Source organism: Muntiacus reevesi, chromosome 6 (assembly GCF_963930625.1).
Source record: "Muntiacus reevesi chromosome 6, mMunRee1.1, whole genome shotgun sequence".
Classification (NCBI taxonomy): domain Eukaryota; kingdom Metazoa; phylum Chordata; class Mammalia; order Artiodactyla; family Cervidae; genus Muntiacus; species Muntiacus reevesi.
This window is the reverse complement of record NC_089254.1, coordinates 59,064,956-59,087,567: the sequence shown is the minus strand read 5'-3', so window position 1 is coordinate 59,087,567 and position 22,612 is coordinate 59,064,956. Positions and strand designations below refer to the sequence as shown.

The window sequence follows — 22,612 nt, the reverse complement described above, 5'->3', positions numbered from 1 at the left end:
GTAATAGCAACTAATTAAAAACTCTTGTAGCTATTTTTTTCATAATTGAGTATTACCAATGAAAGTTACCCTGGAAGTAATCCAAGACAGAATCCCTAGTGGTCTAGGCAAAACAGCTAGACAAGGTGAGTGTAGATAGGTGGTTGTGATGACAATAATTCCACGGAGGGTGTCTCCAAGCTGGGTTACTGGTAGGATGGTGAAAATGCAGATTTTCAAAAGAGGCATCAGCAGGAAGTGGTTATGGGGAAGAAGCCAAGGTGAGCACTTGTAAGCAAGCTGGGTCCTACGCTGTGCCTCCTGGTTGACTGCCTCACTGGTTGTTGACCACTTGGCAGCGCTTCCTTAGCAGCAGGTGGGGCGAGGCTTGGGGAAGAATTGGGAAAAGCTACTGAGTGACAGGTTTCCAACTGTTCAGAAACGGTCACTACCCAAGGGTCTACAGATCCTCTTAATGCATCCCATTCCCCAAGTCTAATGAAGCAGCTTTGGGAACCCAGAGTTTTTGCAGTCGGTTCCTGCCTATCTCACTTTAAATTCTGTGCTCCCTGTGTTACATAGTGATTCAGCCTCAATGGAACAGGATGTTTTCAGAGCTCTGCTTTTGGTATTTCCAACCCACCTAAGCAAAATTACTGAGGCTTGGAGTAGGCTTCAGAACCTGGGTGCTATGAATGACAGGGGGCATACAGGTCTCAGTGACAGGACTGTAGAGTTTATTGGTTTGCTGATTGAGAACTGAGTCTGAATCATAACCTTTCTGAGACTTCATTTCCTCTTGTGGGAAGTATGATGTATTTGCTACTTCCTGTGTTTGAGATATTCATCTTCAACTTCATAAAAATAACAAGAACCATAAAATGAACCGTGAAAATGTAAAGGGTACAGAAAGCCCTGTACTCCCTGGGGCAGACGATGCAACTGCTTCTTGTGTGATATTTACAGCTTCCGTTGTGTGGAAGGCACACGTCGCTCCAGGGTTCATCCATACAAACACATATTGAGCACTGACCTTACTCTCAGTCCTTGGGGAGGCAGTTGAGAAGCTGATTCAGCTTCAGAAACCCAGCTTCAGACAAGTTTGAGTCAGAAGGAAAATGAAGATCTGCTTCCCACCTGAAAATTGAAAATAAATGAGGCAACTTTACCATCTCTGGCCCAAAATTCAAGCAGAAAATCACTGCCAGTAAACATGGCATGGACTTTTCTGTCAAGCAAAGCCATGTTCAAGTTCCAGCTGCATTGCTTAGGAGCTAGGTACTCTAGGTAGCAACTTCTCTGAGCCCTTACTTCCTTACCTATAAGATTGAGGACAGAGTCATCTCATCAGTCAGACTGTGACGATTGCACATGACAATCACCAACAAGCATTTACTGAGTACCTATCATACATTAAAAATGAAGTCCGTCAGGAGCTAGATTAATAATGGGATTCACTCAAATAATGTTAGTTCCCATTCACCCCGTGATTGTTACAGATACCTTAGGGATGTTTTGCTTGCTTTCAGTTTCCAGGACTTCATTGGAAAGAGGATTATCATTCTTTGGGTTTGGATAAATCTTGTCTTCCTCTTCAGACAAGTCTGACATATCTAGTTTCAACTAGAGTCATTTAGCTAAATGTCCTGTATTTCCTGGGATAATGTTCATTCTTGTGATATTTATAAGTACCTTTGACCTTGTCATCAACCATATAGCCATCCATCAAATACTTATTAAGTTCTTTCTATGGGGAAGATAAAATGCCAGCCTGGAATGGTGACCCAGACTTAAAGCCTGATCTCATGGAAATCCTTTTGACTCTGAAAGCATATCCCATGGGGTCAAATCCCAAGTATCAGCCCTGTGCCAGCACCAACATCATCAAGAGAATGCTGCAGTTCATCCCTCTTAAACCAACACTGTAATTTTCTGATCTGCAGGGAGCTTGCATCACTGCATGGTGTCATTAACTTTAGGTTAAAAGCCAATTAGTCATAAGCCCACAACTATGTAACTAAGTTGAAAACACGCTACAGTCATTGAAATATTCCAAATTCACTTACTACCTCTGTTCTGTATTAAGCAACTGGCTTGAATTTTTGCCTCACATGACCACTAGGGGGCATTTAATCTCCAACTATATTCTGAAATAGTTCACAAACTACTGTGTGGAGGGAGTGCAGATGAGGCTCGGGTGAAATTTCAGCAGACCCGAACGGAAAACGGGATGAAGAGGGTAAATTCAAGCATCATTCTTAAAAAGTAGTGAATTATTTATAAATCACTGCTCAAGCCTAAATATAGTCCATGAACCTAAAAAGGAGTTCAACAAAATTTTATGTTGTGTGTACTATGCACAGACACTGAGCTAGAAATCTTCATTTTCATCATCATCTCTATCCATCACAAGTACCCTGAGACAGATTTCATTTCCATCATCCTTTTATAAGTGAGAAAACAGTCTCAGAGAGGTTATCACTTACTGATGTGTCACACATCCAGCAAGCAGTAAAGAATCTCATCCCAAATCAGGCAGGTTTGAAAACCTACTCACTTTTCTACTAAACGGCTCACTGGACTGTGATGCTCAAATGACTCTAAACTTGTTTCCCCAATTCCCATTCTTGTAGTTTTCCAAATCTTCATATTGCCTTGGGATGTGTGTGTGTGTTTAGGTGTATGGGCATGCATAGGTTAAGAATGGTATGAATAAAATGATCCTACAACTATGTAATTGTCTTTATACTTAATGATCTTTGGACAACTGATGACACACATGGGATTTAATTTTAACAGTATAATTTATACAGTCTACATGTTTTAGTCTGCTTTGTAGTGTTAACACTTTGTACTATACACAATTCATTGATACTAAATGAATGAATAAATAAATATACACGGCTTTTAGAAAGTTACAGTAGGGAGCTTCTTTCATCTAGAAATTTCCTGAAGCCAATGAATTAAGGTTAGACTGTCTTTCAATAGAAAACTGCAAAGCAGAAGGCATAGACTTGATTTCACAGAATTTGCTCAACCCACCCCACAGATGTTATCTAACCCCAAGGAGAGCATTATAGACCTGGGCCTGTTCACAGAGCACCCTGGGCCAGCCAGCCCAAAGCATGGTTACTACAGGTTCTTCAGAAGAGGCTCAGCTGCAGAGCCAGCACTCACTGCTCCAAGCCCTCCTGAGACCTGACCTCTGATTCACTGATACGTCAAAATGGGATAATTTGATTTGCAGTATTTGTCACTCTCTGCTCCCAGCAGGGCAGTTCTGAGCCCCAAGCCTACTTTGAAGAGATTGGCTGCCTGGGTCAGGATCCTGAAGTACAAACATGGAAAAAGGCAGCCCTCCCATGTCCACTGGGAGTCCAGTGGCTCCTCTACTAGAGAAGTGTGGTTTCTGGAAATCTGAATCTTGGTGTCAGCAGCATAATCCCCAGTATGCTTGGTGAAAAGCAAATCATTTGCCCACTTCAGCATTACTTTTCTGGAGATGTGGCCTAACTGTACTTCCCATATGCACTTAGTTATGTCAGGAAAAGGGACTGTGAAGAAAGAGGGATTCTGGGGGAAAAAAACCTTGACTTCTAGTTCAAAATTTCCCTGGGTTCACTTAATTCTCTTTCTAATTCTCATCCCAAAGTCCTTCAGAGTGTAACTTTTGTTGGAAAAAATTCTGTGTCAAAAGTAGAAAATGGGAAAGTTAATGCGACTTGCTGTAAAGTTGGAGGTTGTCTCTGTAAGGTGTGGAGGCGCCAGACCACAGGCAGCAGGCTGTTCACTCTCTCTCCCGTGAAGTAAGAGTCATCCTGTTGAATCAGGGAGGGAGGCCAGGCCCCCAGGGAATCCCACCCAGGAAGGCGCAGTCCAGAGGCTGAGGCTGGGCTGGATTTCTGTGGGGAGTTCACTGATGGCCTCGGACTCCAGGGAGGAGAATGACGGCCAACTGCCTTCTCCTAGTTAAAGGGAGGCTGGAGCTGGGCAGGGCCAGGAGTGGTGCTGGGGAAGACAGCGGACTCGGTGAGGAAAACAGCCTGTACTCACTGCACTCTGTTGTCCCCTGCAGAGTGCCAGGTCTTCTGTGTCGGCTTCCAGATGCTACTCTCTGCCCATTCACTGTGGAGACCTGGATTTCTGATCTGATGGGGAAAAAAAAAATCAGAAGCATTCTAACATTCCTTTTCTTCTTCATCTGAGGCTGAAGGAGTTCAGTAGAGATTGACTAGTACTGGACAAGTATGGAAATAAACTACCCTCCACCTCCACCCAAATGGAGAAAATTTTCTGGATATGGTATAGTGTTTTATAATTCAAAGCAAGGAATTTTTAAGGCATCGAAACACTTCTCCAGGTGAAAAAGATCTCCTAAGAGAAATAGGAGGAATTCTTAGAAAAGCTCTCATTTGTGTTCTCAGCAGGCCCGGAAAGGACTTTGCAGGCCCCACCTGCCGCACCACCTGCTCTAACGGCTCCTTGATCTTTCCTGAATCACGTACTCTACCAGGATGCCACCATCGTCCCAGAGAGCAAGAGAGCAAATGACATTAGGACCATATTGGGGACTAAATGCTTGATGCATCTCCCGTGTCATCTGCCAACATCATAATGTCCACAAAAGATCTGTTCAGACTTCCAAGCCACCTATTTTCTTGCATTGGTCCCCAGGTTGTTCTACAGTTTTAAAAAGCAGGTCCTCCAAGTTCAAACCACTTATTTATTCACTACCTACACATGAGCTGCTGAATAGGGAAGGTCAGACTGGCCCATCAAGGCCTCCCCTGCTGTATCTGCTCCTGACAGCACAGTTGTCCATGGATCTCAAAGGAGAGAATTCTCTTACAAAGTCTCAGAAAACCCTTTTTATAACAATTAGTTTCCATTCCTAATGCTTTCTCAGTGCCACCCATTTTTAGGCTGCTAGAGAAATGAGTCATCCAGAAAAAGATATCCCTTCTGGTCAGAAAAGGACCAGAGAAAATCAGGAAGCCTGGTGCTGAGCAAAGACACTGTCTTCCAAATGAGAGATGATGTAAGCATGCTGGAGGTGAGGTATTGTCACTGGTGCCCTTCAAAGCAGCAGAGATTGTCCACCCTCTGGTCCTCTCACTCCACTTGTGCACCCACCCTGCCCCCAACACCACCGCCACAAGGAACATTCCCTAACTTCTACCATTCTGTGGCCCAGACCTCTACCAGGGCCTCAGAATTCATCTGTACATGTGAGATGGAAAGCTTTAATATCAGCTTGATATTTAATTACCATGGATGTGTGTGTGCATGCTTATGACATGTTTTTCAAAGGATAAGAAGGATATACAATGCAATTGAAAGGATATTTACTTTCTGAGAGAGGGGACTTGATCAAGATTAAAAGTGGTGGACAAACGGGATCTGAGCTTTATCTGGTTCACTATAGTTTTTAAAGAATTGATTTGTCTATTACTGTGTAATTTAAAATTATATAGTATAAGAGAAAGTGCTGCTGTGATGTCTCAAATTTTCAGGGAGTGTTTCAGTCAGAGTTCTCCACAGAAAACAGAACCAATAGGAAGATAGATGGATTAGATAGATAGATAGATATGTTGTTTAGTTGCTAAGTCATGTCCGATTCTTTTGCAACCCCATGGACAGTAGCATGCCAGGCTCCTCTGTCCATGGGATTTCCCAGGCAAGAATACTGGAGTGGGTTGCCATTTCCTCCTCCAGGGGATCTTACTGACTCAGGGAACACATCAATATCTCCTGAACCAGCAGGCAGATTCTTTACCACTGAACCACCAGGAAAGCCCAGATAAATATTTAATATATTATATTGAGAGAAAGAGAAAGGAAGAGACTTACTTTAAGAGATTTGCTCACATGATTATGGGGACTCCAAGTCTGAAATTCTTAAAGGAGGTGACAGGCTGGAAACTCAGGCTTGATATCTATGTTCTATAATGAATTCTTCAGGGAATCTTCCTTCTTCTGGGAGAAACCTCAGCTTTTTCTCTTAAAGCTTTCAACTTATTGGATGAAGTCCACGTCCACCCGTATTAGGTAGGGTAATCTGCTTTATTTAAAGCCAAGTGATTATAGATGTTAACCTCCACAACAACCACCTTACACTAGAGTTTGACCAAATAGCTGGGTCCTCTCACCTGGCCAGGATACAATTTTATTACATACAATTTTATCATTATAAGGGATTTCTTCAGGCTCTTCTTTTTTTTATAAGATTTTTTTAATGTAGATCATTTTAAAAATCTTTATGGAATTTATTACAATTTCACTTCTGTTTCATGTTTTGGTTTTTTGGCTTCGAGGCATATAGGCTCTTAGCCCCACTAACCAGGGATCAAACTTTCACCCCACACACAGGAAGGTAAAGTCTCAACAACTCTACTGCCAGGGAAGTCCCTTCTTCAGGCTCTTCTTACTGTCTTCTCCAAATAGGAAAAACACTTTGCATCCTGATCTTAGATGCGCACATTCTTCTCAGGATTCCGCCCAGACATTTTGGGCTGAAGTCTCTCAGCTCCTGATCTCTGACTTGCCTCTGGGTCCCCTTGGACCCTGTTCTCACCTACAGCGCAGCCCTCCCCAATCCCTGTGTCCAGCCCAGCCTGTTGCCTCTGTTTTTCTGGGCTTTGGACTTAAGATAGCTGAAAAATTCCATTAAAGGGAGAGTGGGAAACTTTTTATAAAGAACTTGACATTTTGAAAGAGTAGCATTCCTATTTTTTTTTTCACTTTTGCTAATTATACATTTTCTCAGTGGAATTTTAATATTCCTGTATTATACAATTTGGTCAAAGGAAAAAGAGTAAGAAAACCCATAATCACACTACCCTAAAATAACCACTCTTAACATTTTAGTACACTTCAGTTCTTTTCCTACATGTATAATTTTGCAGAGTTGTAATCATACCCAATATATAATTTTATTATGTTTTCCATTTACCGTTATATTATAAGCATTTTAAATGTTGCCACATAATCTTCAGGTCTGTCGCTGTTAATAGCTACATAATAGTTCACTGAATTGAAGTGCTTTATTTACTTAACTATCCTGTTATCTTTAAACAATTTCAAATTTCTTCTTACAATAAATAGACACATCTTTGTGATTGTAGTGCTCTTTTTAACACCTAGAATTCTTTCACATAGGCTTAAAATTGCTTAGCAAAAGAATACTGTGCCTATATTTTTGTCTGCTGACATATACTTCCAAATAGATCTTTTTAATGGTTGCATCAATTTACTCTGCTGCCAGTGTAAATAAGGACCATTGTGTTTTTGTTCTCTTGAGAGCAGAGCTTTGACAGGTGGGGGACAGGCGACCAGGAGGAAGACAAACAACAAAGCCTGAGCCTTGCTTTCTGTAAAGTACTAGGGTTCTCACTTACACTGGTTTTTTGTTGCTTTGTCTTTCACAGACTGAGCAGTTGATAACTCTGTGGGTCCTCTTTGTTTTCACCATTGTTGGAAATGCCATTGTGCTGTTCTCTACCTGGAGGAGGAAGAGGAAGTCAAGGATGACCTTTTTTGTGACTCAGCTGGCCATCACAGGTAAGCAACTGCAGGAGAGAAATAAGCTGAATAGAGAATTCCAATGGCTCCTCACTATCAAGTATCTTACCAACAGAATCGGTGTATTACCAGTCCAAAATGCAGCTGCAGATTTGGGAATAATTTCTGCAGGGATATAAAACTCAAATTTGAATTTTTCTTCCAACAAGTTTAACATATTTGAATATTTATAAGATTCCATTATAAAAATAACTCTCTAAACAACAAAGTTGAGTATACCATTGTCAGTGCTACCAAACGGTTCTACTTTCCTCATACACAGCAGCCTCTATGGTTCACTAAGGTAATATTATCATATCATGCCATATGATGAACTTAAAGAATATACCCCAGAAAATGGACCAGAATTATCTTTACTCAGTAATAAATGTTAAGTCTCAAGGACTTTGCAGATTTAAGTCTGTGGGCATTGCTTTTGAAATGTAAGTGACATGTAACACCACTGCTGGGCATAGTACAAGGATCATATCCTAGATTTAGATGCTTAAGGGTGGATTTAGGGACTGGCTAGTACTGTTGATGAAGACAATGGCAACCCACTCCAGTTTTCTTGCCTGGAGAATCCCAGGGACGGGGAAGCCTGGTGTTCTGCCGTCTATGGGGTCACACAGAGTCAGACACAACTGAAGCGACTTAGCAGCAGCAGCAGCAGTACTGTTGAAAAGTGAATGCATCACACCTAGAAGGAGAATGATGAAATATTCTCAAGTTTAAAAATGATCTATGAAAGAAAGACCCCCACATAGATGAGTAGAGTCCAAATTGGTAGGGCTCATGTTCAAAAGGAAAACATAACTGAGAGAGTTTTATTCCACAGGCCAGAGAAGAGACTGGGCAGATGGGATTCCTGATGGTCCAGCCTAAGACAGCTGTGGAGTCCTGAGCTATGGGAACCAGATAGCTGTCATATACTTTTAATTTGAATCTTACTGAGGGCAAATGCAAAAAAAAAAAAAAAAAAAAAAGTTTCATAAGTGTTAAGTGCAAGGGTAAATGACTGCTAGGAAGGGCTGTTAGGTACATTCAACCTGTTCTGTGCTCTCAGTTGCAGTAACGGCCGTGAGAGTTCCTGGGAATTTGGTCTTAAATTCCAATATGTGAAACATATGATGCTGTATCTTACAAAATTCCTTGGCCATATCTTGTTGATATCCTGAAATTCCACTCTTCCTCTTTAACAAAGCGTAGGAGGCCCATCTGCTTGGGTTGGGCTACAGTGTCCAGGGTGAAAAACAAGGGCGCTATTGAGAAACATGGAGATGGAAGAGGAACCCACCGAGTAACCAAAGTGGGACTTGTGAGGAAAGAAATTGCTTCAATCTTTCCTGTAAAGAGAAGCCCCATTTTTCACTATGAGTAGAATGTAGGAGGGGACTTCCCAGGAAGCCCTAGTGGTAAAGAACCTGCTTGCTGATACAGGAGGTATGAGAGATGCACTTTCAATCCCTGGGTCAGGAAGATCCCCTGGAGAAGGGCATGGCAACCCACTCCATTATTCTTGCCTGGAGGATCCCAAGGACAGAGGAGCCAGGCAGGCTATAGTCCACAGGGTTGCCAAAAGTCAGACATGACTGGAGTGACTTCGCATGCATGCAAAGGGTAGGAGTAAAGGGTAATTAGAGTCATCTGTTGATAGTAAATGTAAAATTATTAGATGAGGTTATAATAACTTAGTTTCACCATATTTTTTTCAGTTTCAGAGCTATAACCAACATTCTATGAAACCAATTATTTTTTTAGAGTGTAAGAATTTAGAGGTGGTAAGGATATCAGCTTAGAATTTAAAGTATTGTCAAAAATAACAATAAATGAACAACTAAAATCTCACCATCTATTTTCAAAAAGAAGAGTTGTGTGTTTTACTGAAATCCATAGTCTGCCATGTTAACCTGGGCTTAATTTCTCATGAGTGTTCTAGATAGTCTGTTTTTTATTTGTTAATTCCCTATGGAAAAGCTCAAGGAGTCAGATCAGGAGCATTTCAAGTGAAGAATTCTTGGAAAGAGCAACTTTGCCTAGTGTCTGAGAATGGGCTAACTTCTTATGTAAGATGTTAAAATTTTCTTCACTCATATTTCACCATGACCTCTGATCCTGTGGTAAGGGATTTGAGAATGCATATCAGAGTATTCAGTAGCACATATGAAAAGGTTGCTCCAGTATCAGCTGCAGGATCTTACACTTTGAGATTTATATAAATTTGACTTGAGTCTCCTATTCTGTGTTAATGGCCTCCCCAAGATTTCTTCAAATTTCCTGGGCTTTATATTTTCACTTGTCACTTCTGGTTCTCACTTGCTATCTCTGCAGAACTCTTGTTCTCTTTTACAAGCATCTCACTTTCCCTAATTAGTCTTTCTTTTTTAAAGCCAGACTGACCCTAACAAGGCACTCAGCTCTCTTTTCCTTTATTTTCTTTAAAAATTATCCACAGAAAATTAACTTTCTAGGTTTAAAAGACTTTGCCAAATGTTTCTGGCAACAGAGAGAGACTGCATTATAACAAAGAAAATATATTAAAGTTGAATATATTTTTAAAACTTTCAGCTACCACCAGCTGTCTTAGACTCTCCAATGTTGTTTACAGGATGACCAAATTTTTCACAAGAACATATTCTTAAATCATCAGATTCAACCGACATCATCAGTGACAGACATATTTGGAAAACAAAATCCAGAGACATTTTTATACCTGGCTCTTCTAATTGAGAAAAATAAATGCTAACAATTATTATTGGGTAAGGCAATATTCTTAAATATTCAAAATTCTTAAAGAGATGGGAATACCAGACCACCTGAACTGCCTCCTAAGAAATCTGTATGCAGGTCAAGAAGCAACAGTTAGAACTGGACATGGAACAACAGACTGGTTCCAAATCAGGAAAGGAGTACATCAAGGCTGTATTTTGTCACTCTGCTAATTTAACTTACATGCAGAGTACATCATGCAAAATGCTGGGCTGGATGAAGCACAAGCTGGAATCAAGATTGCCAGGAGAAATATCAATAACCTCAGATATGCAGATGACACCACCCTTATGGCAGAAAGCAAAGAACTAAAGAACCTCTTGATGAAAGTGAAAGAGGAGAGTAGAAAAGTCGACTTAAAACTCAACATCCAGAAAACTAAGATCATGGCATCCACTCCCATCACTTCATGGCAAATAGATGGGGAAACAATGGAAATAGTGACAGACTTTATTTCGGGGGGCTCCAAAATCACTGCAGATTGTGACTGCCGCGATGAAATTAAAAGACACTTGTTCCTTGGAAGAAAAGTTATGACCAACCTAGACAGCATATTATAAAGCAGAGACATTACTTTGCCGACAAAGATCTGTCTAGTCAAAGCTATGACTTTTCCCATAGTCATGTATGGATGTGAGAGTTGGATTTTAAAGGAAGTTGAATGCTGAAGAATAGATTCTTTTGAACTGTGGTGTTGGAGAAGACTCTTGAAGGTCCCTTGGACAGCAAGGAGATCCAACCAGTCCATCCTAAAGGAAATCAATCCTGAATATTCACTGGGAGTATTGATGCTGAAGCTGAAGCTCCGATACTTTGGCCACCTGATGCGAAGAACTGACTCATTAGAAAAGCCCCTGATGCTGGGAAAGACTGAAGACAGGAGGAGAAGGGGATGACAGAGGATGAGAAGGTTGGATGGCATCACCAACTCAATGGATGTGAGTTTGAATAGGCTCTGGGAGTTGATGATGGTCAGGGAAGCCTATCATGCTGCAGTCCATGGGGTCGCAAAGAATTGAACATGACTAAGCGACTGAACTGAAAGCAATATTAATACTCTTCATTAAGTAATATTGTCCATTATGACTCTCCTGACAAAAGCCTCCTACTTACAGTGATTCTTTGAGGAACCTTTTGATTTCCACTTGGTCTCTGATTTACTTAGTTGGTGAATCAGTTGGAATTAGATTCAGCTGAATATAAAATCCAGATAAAGGTGGCTTAAGTCTACAAGGATTTATTTTCATCTTATGTAAAGAATTCTGGAGGTAGGCAGTCCAGGGCTCATATTGTATTTCCTTATCACTGGAAACTCAGGCTTCTCCATACTTCTACTCTATTAAAGAACCTTGAGTTCAACCTCAAGGTCAGCTCATGGTATATGGCTCATGGTCAGTTGTTGGTTCAAGATGGCTGCTTGAACTCCTGCCATCATTCCCAGATTCCAGTCAACAGAAAGGCAGAGAGGGGAAAGGACAAGAGGGGCTCATGCCCCACCACCTGTCCTCTTAGCTGGCATTCCTAGGATTCCCACTCATTACTTTTTGCTTTCATTTTATTTGCCATCTCTAACTAAAGAGAAGCTGGTAAATGTTTTTGGTTATTTGTTCATTTGTTTTTAACCCATTGGCCAGAATAAAATCATTTCTCTTCCTAAGAGAGAGCAGAAGTAAGTAGCAGTCTCGGGCATAGCTTGTCTTCTGTACTTTAGTTTCCTTCAAGAAAGAGAAGTTTAGACAGTGAATCCTGTTTGACCACCCATTTCCCTGCTTTGAAGATACTTCTACCAGATGCTGTGCTTTCTTCTTCAGACCTCATATCTTGGCAAGTAGTACTTCTCATGTTGTCCAAACACTACAGTGATCCATTGAATGACTGTACATTAAGTAGATAAATTCCTGTTGTTGACTGTTTACATGAAAGAAGTGAAAGTGTTAGACACTCACTCATGTCTGACACTTTGAGAACCATGGACTGTATAACCCACCAGTTTCCTCCAGGCAAGAATACTGGAATTCAATTCCTCCTGAAATTCTCCAGGCAAGAATACTGGAGTGGGTTGCCATTTCTTTCTCCAAGGTATCTTCCTGATCCAGGAATTGAACCCCGGTCTCTGTAAAGAATCTTGTAGGCAGATTCTTTACCAGTGGAGTTATAAAAGAAGCCTGTCCTCCATTTTTGGCTACTATCATCAATTCTGCAATGAATATTCTCACAATTAAATCCAACATGCATTCTTTATTATTCGCTTAAGAAAATTTATTAGACATGAACTTAGTGCATCAAAGGAAGACACTTTTGTGACTTTCAAATTGGCCAATGTCTTTTTAGGTCACCCAGGCTAAAAGGTGATGAAAAATGGCATGCGACAAACCTTTCAGAAGCCACCAACACAGATCCACACTGAGTCTTATTTTTCAAAGATCCTGAAAACAGAAGTCTTCAGTTCAGTTCAGTTGCTCAGTCATGTCTGACTCTTTGTGACCCCATGTACTATAGCATGCCCAGCTTCCCTGTCCATTACCAACTCCCAGAACTTGCTCAAACTCATGTCCATTGCATCAGTGATGCCATGCAACCATCTCATCCTCTGTCATTCCCTTCTCCTCTGCTTAAAATCTCTCCCAGCATCACATTCTTTTCTAATGAGTCAGTTCTTCACATCAGGTGGCCAAAGTATTGGAGTTTCAGCTTCAACATCAGTCCTTCCAATGAATATTCAAGACTGATTTTCTTTAGGATGTACTGGTTGGATCTCCTTGCTGTCCAAGAAATTCTCAAGAGTCTTCTCCAACACCACAGTGCAAAAGCATCAGTTCTTCAGCACTCCAACTCTCACATCCATACATGACTACAGGAAAAAACATAGCTTTGACTAGACAGATCTTTGTTGGCAAAGTAATTGTCTCTGCTTTATAATATAATGTCTAGGTTGGTCATAACTTTTCTTCCAAGGAGCAAGTGCCTTTTAATTTTATGGCTGCAGTCATCATTTGCAGTGATTTTGGAGCCCCCCAAATTAAAGTCTGTCACTTTTTCCATTGCTTCCCCATCTATTTGCCTTGAAATGATGGGACTGGATGCCATGATCTTAGTTTTCTGAATGATGAGTTTTAAGCCAGCTTTTCTACTCTCCTCTTTCATTTTCATCAAGAGGCTCTTTAGTTCTTCTCTTTCTTCCATAAGGGTGGTGTCATCTGCATATCTGGGGTTATTGATATTTCTCCTGGCAATCTTGATTCCAGCTTGTGCTTCATCCAGCCTGGCATTCCCATGATGTACTCTGCATATAAGCTAAATAAGCAGGGTGACATATACAGACTTGTATACAGCCTTGACTACTCCTTTCCCAATTTGGAACCAATCCATTGTTCCACGTCTGGTTCTAACTGTTGCTTCTTAACTTGCATACAGATTTCTCAGGAGACAGGTCAGGTGGTCTGGTATTCCCATATCTTTAAGAATTTTCCACAGTTTGTTGTGGTCCACACAGTCAAAAGCTTTGGCGTAGTCAATAAGGCAGAAGTAGATGTATTTCTGGAACTTTCTTGCTTTTTCTGTGATCCAAGGGCTATTGGCAATTTTAGGTCACCCAGGCTAAAAGATGAGGAAAAATGTCATGTGACAAACCTTCTAGAAGCCACCAGCACAGATCCACACAGAGTCTTATTTTTCAAAGATCCTGCAAATGGAAGCCTTATTTATTTGCAATAACATTAGGGCATGATTAGTTCCTTGAGGGCATGAATTCTCTCTGTTCACCTGTTAACATTCAGTCCACACCTACTCAAATCTAATTTGCTTATTGTAAAAAGGAGCAGGGCTTCCTTGTTGGTTCAGTAGTAAAGAATCTGCCTGCCAATGCAGAAGATACAGGTTTGATCCCTGGTCCAGGAAGATCCCACATGCTGTGGAGCAACTAAGTTCACAGCTATTGAGCCTGTGCTCTAAGGCCAGGAGCCACAAATACTGAGCCCATGGGCCTCCACTACTACTGAAGTCCACAAGACCTAGACAGAGCCGGTGCTCTGAAGCAAGAGAAGCCACAGCAATGACAAGCCCACCGCAACTAGAGAAGTAGCCCCAACTCTCCACATCTAAAGAAAAGCCCAAGCAGCAGTGAAGACCCAGCACAGCCAAAAATAAATACATTTTAAAAAATCATTTCAAAAATAAAAAGGAACATTTTCTCCCCTCCTATCTAGTGTATCAGAGAAGGAGCCACATCTACTTGTCTTTCTTTCCCCCCACAGTCCCTATAGCAGCGCTCATGTATTTGTGAAAACAAATAACACATCATTTACGTTTGAATGGAAGAATTGTTTTAGTTTTACACCCATATATTTCGATTCACTTCCTTCTTCTCCACATTTCTGATCCCTTCCAAAAAAAAAATTCTCTATATCTTCCATTAGAAATTTTGACTGTAGGATTTAGCCTTGAGAATGTAAGAAAATCAGAAGATCTTAAAGCTGCTATTTTGGCATATTCTGCAATTTTTAGCACATCCATTTTAACGATTTTCTGGATGAATTTAATGACTGTTTATATTTTATGAGCTAAAGTGCCAATTAAAATTTATTATTCATTTATCATCTTCAGGACTGACGTCTGTTATATTCAAATGCCATAAAGAACGGGAGCTAATGAGAGTAACTCCCATTGAGTGTTCAATCAAGGAAAGATAGAAAACATGTTTTTTGGCATGTATTCAAATAACTTTCTTCTGATAAGACCAAATCTTCTCACATTGGTGGAAATTAGCTTTGCTTCAAAGCACTTTCTGGAGAGCAACTTACTAATAAACTAAGGAATGTACCAGGCTCAAAGGCTCCCTGTTAATTATCTGACAGCAGAAAACTGAGAGGTTTAGCAAGGGAGGTGAGACCAGGAAGAATGGTTCAAGGTCATACATAGAGTTCACTACCACTTACAAAGCTGATTTCACTCACTGAGTTGCATACTCAATTCATTTCATTCATACTCAGTTCATCATTTGAATTCTGCTCATTCATTTACTTTTTATATTGTTTTCAATTTTATCGAGATAAAACTGTCATAGACTATGTATAAGCTTAACACATTCAAAGTAATGATATGTGATATGTATATATAACAATAAGTTCAGCTAACAACTATCACCTCACATAGTTACAATTTTGGGGGGAGGAAAGTCAAGAAATTTTAAAATCTACTCTCTAAGCAACTTTCAAATATACAATACAGTATTGTTAACGACAGTCACCATGTTGTACATTACATCCCCAGAACTACTTCTTCTTATAAGTAGAAGTTGGTTCTCTTTGACCATCTTCACCCATTTCCCCCAGTCCTCACCTCTGACAACCACCTATCTGTCCTCTGTTTCTATGAGTTCATGTGTTTTTTTCTCTTAGTTTCCACATACAGCGTTTGTCTTTCTCTGCCCTTTCAATTAGCATAATGTCTTCAAGATTCATCTATACATTGTCATAAATGGGAGGATCTCCTCTTCATGGTTGAATAATATTTCATTGTGTATATATACCATGTATTCTTCTTTATAATATTTATTTATTTTTGGCTGAGGTCTTTTGTGGTTTGATGTGAATTTTAGGAATTTTTTCTATTTCTATGAAAAATAACCTTGAAATATTGATACAGAAGATTCCATTAAACCTATTGATTGTTTGGGGTAGTATGGACATTTTAATAATATTAAATCTTCTTATCCATGAAAGAGGTTATCTTTTCATTTCTTTGTGTCTTATTGAACTTCTTTAATCAGTATCTTACAGCTTTCTGTGTGCAGATCTTTCACCTCCTTCATTAAATTTACTCATAACCATTTTATTGTTTTGAATGCTATTGAAATGGCATTGTTTCCTTTATATCTTTTTCAGATAATTGTTAGTGCATAGAAAGGGAATTGGCTTCTGTATGTTGATTTTATATCCTGCAACGCAAATCAGGCAAAAATAATGACTAAGCTCCCTAGCCAAATGGGGTCACCATCTGTGATCTTTGCTCTCATGCATGTGTGAAGAGAAATACGGTCTGCCAAGACCTGAGCACGGGTTGCTGTGGCTCCACCCTCCTTCTCTGTTTGTTTCTGATCCACAGGAGTCAAACCCTACAGAGTTCCCCAGTGAGCCTTGTGAGGAGTGAGATCACAGTGGGCATCCTGGGAAGCATCCTGACACTGGAGGAAGTGGATGCTCACTTTGGTATATTTCTTCCCCACTGGAGAAACTGTAGGCCCAGCAGGGCCCTCTCAGGTGTGGCCTTGTGCTTGCCTGGGGGAAGGGCAATGCAATCAGAGTGTAGTTCTTCCCATTACCCTTATAACAGGGTCCTTCTTGATCTCTGTGATTCAAGGGGCTATTTTGCCTCACCTCTGTGTTCAGGAATTTTCATAATCATGTTCTGTCTATGGACAGTGGCTAGTTGGTCTTCTTGTGAGGGGGACTGTAGTCAGCAATGATCTGTGTTGCCATCTTGATGACATTATTTGTAATCCTTCCCTTCTGTAATGGAAATGTTTAAGACTATGGATAATTTTTCCCTAAATTCATACATTTCATGAATTAATTCTTACTGTTTTATTTTCCAAATATTTAGTGCTTTTTTATTTCCTCTTTAACTATGAAATAACCATTTCATAGGTTTCGATTATTTTTATCTTTAATTTTCAGATGACTATTTTTCTATAACATTTTGTAATTCACAATTAATTGTATTGCCTTGCAGTCAGAGAGTATTTTTAGAAGAATTCTTGCTCTTTTGAAAAATATTTAATACATACTAAAAATTAGGACATGTCAACTTTAAAAAAGTAGTCACAACCTAAAAGTTCAGAGTCATGTTTGATTTGGTGGGAGTTTTTAGGACTTCAGGCCCAGAGACAGCATCTCAAGTAATCCTGAGAGAACTGCTCTGAGGAGGCTAAGGGGAGAGCCAGGTTATATAGAAGTTTTACAACAAAGAGCAGGTAGTCTTAACATCAAAAATTATTGTTAATTAAAGAAAATCAGATATCCCAGGTTAAGGAATTTAGCACTTTTCTATGTAGGGGAAGATGCCAGAGTCTGAGCTTGCTGAAATCATTCCTTTCATATGCATCTCAGTTATCCTGGGGCCAGTATCCTGTGTTTTTCACATTCTGAGCTCCCTTGGGGCTCACCATAGGGATTGGCTGTAATCTGCTGACTATTCGATAGCAGGTTGGAGAAGGAAATGGCAACCCATTCCAGTATTCTTGCGTGGAAAATCCCATGGACAGAGGAGCCTGGCAGGCTACAGTCCATGGGTTCACAAAGAGTTGGACACGACTTGGCAACTGAGATGCACACAGATAGCAGGTATTCGTCTCCTTCCTGAATGCCCTTAGGACTCAACAGTTCACACCAAAGGGCTGGAATTGCTGATGATTGTGACATCCTTGTTTATTGATAAGACAGGAAATATTTCATTTCTCAGACTTAAATTTTTCATTTCATTTCATTTAATAATAATTAAAGTTGTGGAAATTAAAAAAAAAAACCACCTAAATGAGAAAAAGCAATGATTGTTTATGGAGAGCTTAAATAGTAAGGGAGTCAATCATCGTCATTTGTGTTGGCAGACACTCAAAGATAAGCAAAAGAGTGGAATGATTTGTAATGGAAAAAAATACTTCAAGTATGCCTTGATTGGAGGCTGTTGGCACAGGAAGTGGTAGGCAGGCTAGCTAGAATCATGGCATCAATGTGATTGGTTAACACTGCATATTTGGCTTTGTTCAATTGGTTCTAAGTTGGAAGCAGAGGTGGTTATTAATTAGGGAAGCTGTCAGCTTTTAATCACGAGTTGGCTGTTTGGGGCAGATCACTACAGCAGTTATTGTTTGATTTTACAAACAGGCTGCTATCGATAGTAGGTTGGCTTCCTGAGTTGATCACTGCAGGTTGTGGGCCAAAGTTCCATTTTTATATAGTCTGGTCATTGTCCATATGTATATTTAGTTTTTCAGTATATTCTTTGTACTTATCTTTCTGAATTTCTTCCCTTATAGCTTATCAGATTTTTTTCTTTTGAGTATTCATACTTTTTTACCTGGTTATATCTATTTATTGATCTGTTGTATCAGTTCTGCTTTGTGCCAAGTAAGCTCTTTTGATCTGCAGATTAAAGTGATTTCTAAGTTCATTTTATTTGTGTCTGAATATTGATTATCTTCCATTCGTTCTGATCTTACGTTCAGGAACACTATCCATATGTTAGGAACTATGGTCCTTTTCTCTCACCAATTATATATCTTGGTCCTATTCTTCCATATCTGGAAGAACTATGAAAACTTTTTCTAATGATTGATTTGATTTTGATTAGCAGTGTAAAACTCTACTTTTTAAAGTTTCTAAAGTCTCTTAAAAGTTGCTTTTCCTTTGAGCAGTTTCAAAACATTCATTCTTTATATTATCTAGCGTCTTTTTATTGCTGTCAACTTCTCAACTTCTTTTTACAACTTACTTAATGACTTCCTACTTCCCAGGTGGTTGGTGCTAGTGGTAAAGAACCCGCCTCCCAATGCAGGAAATATGAGACATGGCTTTGATCTCTGGGGTAAGAAGATCCCCTGGAGGAAGGCATGGCAACCCACTCCAGTATTCTTGCCTAGTGAATCCCATGGACAGAGGAGCCTGACAGGCTACAGTCCATGGGATGGCAAAGAGCTGGACACGACTGCAGTTACTTGGCACACAATGTCTTCTTCGGTAGCGCTAGTGGTAAAGAAGCTGCCTGCCAATGCAGGAGATGTAAAAGACACAGGTCGTAAAAGACGTGGGTTCAATCCCTGGGGTGGGAAGATCCCCTGGAGGAGGAAATGGCACCCCACTCCAGCATTTTTGCCTGGAGAATCCATGGACAGAGGAGCCTGGTGGGGTACAGTCTATGGGGTCGAAAGAGTTGGACACAACTGAGCATCAGAGCACGTCTTATTACCCCATCTTTCATCTTGCCACAATGTCAAAGGTTTTCTAGAATGTAATAAGAACACAAAACACTGCTTAAGATTTAAGTATGTTTCCTGAACTAAAGGGTTTTGTTTAAGGATTTTTTTTCTGACATTTGTGTGTTCTTTTCTACTTAATGTTATAAAATTTCACTACTTTATGACTCACTCATTCCACTAAAAGTTGTTTGATTGGCTAACATCTGAATAAGTGCATATCTTTCATTTAGACTATTCCTACAGTGGCTACACAATGCCATCATTGTTCCCTATTCTGAGAAGAGGTGGTCTATGTTTGTAAAGAAAACCAGTTTCTCTTGAGTAGGAAAAGAAGGTATTGCCTTATCACTTTGGGAATAATATAACTAAAAGGAATGAACACTATCCAAGAAAATCTTTTTCTTCTTCAGATAAATTAGGTTTCTTTTTGTTCTCTCCCTTTGCTCCTCAGTCATCACACTATGTAACCTGGAAAAGGCACTTCACCTCACTAAGCCTTCTGTTTTCTCAACTCTAAAATGAAGAAGCTATCTGCATGGGCTTAAGAGATCAGAAGTGATCTGGTTCTAGCAGTCTTGTGCTTCTAATTAGAAATTTGCAGTTGTAGAAATTGAGGGGATTTTTTTTACACCTTCAGATGTCTGCTGATTAAACAACTTTTGTCATAATAAGTACAGGCCACCTTTTTCAATTAGCTCTGTTGCTTAATAATGGTACTATCTGGCTCCTCATCCATATGGAAGGAAAATGGCCAATGGAATGTAGTAATAATAGTGATAATAGAAATGATTCATTCTTCTGTTGCTTGCTGCCTCACTGGGCTTCCCTGATCAACACACTACAGTCCCTTTGTGGCTTATTCTCTCATTCCTTCCTCTAGTCTTTAAACAACTATTATTAAACACTAATTATGTCATCATGAGAAACACTGAGCTGGAAGAAGCATAAGCTGGAATCAAGATTGCTGGGAGAAATATCAATAATCTCAGATATGCAGATGACACCACCCTTATGGCAGAAAGTGAAGATGAACTAAAGAGCCTCTTGATGAAAGTGAAAGAGGAGAGTGAAAAAGTTGGCTTAAAGGTTAACATTCAGAAAACTAAGATCATGGCATCTGATCCCATCACTTCATGGGAAATAGAAGGGGAGACAGTGGAAACAGTGTCAGACTTTATTTTTGGGGGCTCCAAAATGATTGTAGACGGTGATTGCTGCCATGAAATTAAAAGACGCTTACTCCTTGGAAGGAAAGTTATGACCAACCTGGACAGCATATTAAAAAGCAGAGACATTACTTTGTCAACAAAGGTCCATCTGGTCAAGGCTATGGTTTTTCCAGTGGTCATGTATGGATGTGAGAGTTGGACTGTGAGGAAAGCTGAGCACCAAAAAACTGATGCTTTTGAACTGTGATGTTGGAGAAGACTCTTGAGAGTCCCTTGGACTGCAAGGAGATCCAACCAGTCCATCCTAAAGGAGATCAGTCCTGGGTGTTCATTGGAAGGACTGACGCTGAAGCTGAAACTCCAGTACTTTGGCCACCTCATGCAAAGAGTTGACTCATTGGAAAAGACCCTGATGTTGGGATGGATTGGGGGCAGGAGGAGAATGGGACGACAGAGGATGAGATGGTTGGATGGCATCACCGACTCGATGGACATGGGTTTGAGTAAACTCTGGGAGTTGGTGATGGACAGGGAGGCCTGGCGTGCTGCGATTCATGGGGTCACAAAGAGTTGGACACGACTGAGCAACTGAACTGAACTGAACTGATGTCATCATAGTTGCAGATCCCAAGGACACAGTGATGTATTTGGTTCAACTGTTTAAGTTACATTTGAAACAATAAAGCAAAAAAGGGGACAATTTTGCTTTCATCATGTAAATTTCAGTAGCAGAATAAGCCTTGGGCTTGATTTTGCTTTAGCAACTCAGGAATGCCACTAAGGATGCTGTCTCTGACATTATAGAAGTCATTTCCTTCAGCCTTGTTCTTCATCTTAGTTATAGGATGCTGTATTCATTTGCTGGGGCTGCCATAACAATCACCACAGACTGGGTGGCTTAACAGAAATTTTTTTCTCACAGTCCTGAATGCTACAGGTTTTGGATGAAGATATTGGCAAATTTGGATTCTTCTGAGGGCTCTCTCCTTGAATTGGTGTCCATCTTCTTCTTTTGCCTTTTGTTGACCTAAAAACAAATAGACTGCTAGTTATTTCTCCAGGGAAAAAAATGGATTTATTCAGAATCAGCAAATAACTGCCATTCAAGATGTGCAAGTATGGCAAGCCATGTGCAAGTCCTCTCACAGGAAGGAGAGGAAAACTCTTTTAAAGAGGGGAAAGAGGGACTTCCCTGAAGGTCCAGTGGTTAACACTTCGCTTTCCAATGCAGGGAGTGTGGGTTCAATTCCTGGTCGGGGAGCTAAGAAATGTAGGAAGGCACCCTTCCCAGCAGTGCTTAGGAAACACCTACATGCCCCTCACCAACCTAACAATCTATATGCTCACACACAAACTAAACAGTGTGAACAAGATACGCAATTAGTGATGAGCTCAGACTGAAGTCAAATGCCCCACTCCTAGGGATTCAGCTTTCCCCAAAGCACGTTGGCTGGGATATGATATTGGAACCAAAAGCTGAGTTCTTACTAAAAGAAGCAGATGTTGGAGAGAAACCTTAGAACAAATGGTAGCGTGGAAAGACAGTCTCTAATCCTTAGGAACTTCTATTTGGAGTGGGAGATTTTTTTCTCAGGACTGGGACGCTGGGTGGTTAATGCCTGGAATCACAGTAGGCAGAACATATCTCTGTCCGAGAGTTGTGAGCCTTCTGAATATCTTTGAAGATTAAAAACATTAAAACACTGCCTGGCAAAAGTAAAATTTATGAAGTCATAAGTTAGCCTATTTCATTCAACTTAGGGGAACTTAGGTCAAATGAACTGCCATTGTATGTTTCCCTGATATTCAAATAGAAGGGTGAGTGTGAGCATAAACCTTCAGGATGTTTAAAAATATTTCTTTCAACCTTATACCAGCCTTGTGAGATAAATGTTTCCATTTTCCAGATGAGGATAACAAGGCTCAGAGAGGGTAAGTGTCCTGGGAAAGTCTTTGAATGCCCTCCCCCAGAGTAACTCCACAGTGTAAGGACTCAAGAATGAGGAACCTAGAGTTGCAGGTAGTTATCTTCTCCTAAAGGGGCTTGATAGTCACCAATCATCTGTTCAAGGGGCCATGCATTGAGGATCCCCAGAGCAGAGTGACTTAGTATACAGACAGGCACTGCAACTGCCCTGTGCAACCCTGTCTTTGGCTCAGATAT

The 22,612-nt window shown here is 40.3% G+C and overlaps 1 protein-coding gene across 1 annotated transcript in view; it reads left to right on the top strand.

Moving 5' to 3' along the window:
* NPSR1 (neuropeptide S receptor 1) overlaps nt 1-22,612 on the top strand; it is a 146,550-nt gene that overhangs the window by 22,477 nt on the left and 101,461 nt on the right. The window contains exon 2 of the mRNA XM_065939666.1: nt 7,407-7,539. Coding sequence (XP_065795738.1) covers nt 7,407-7,539 — 133 coding nt within the window. The remainder of the gene's footprint in view (nt 1-7,406; nt 7,540-22,612) is intronic.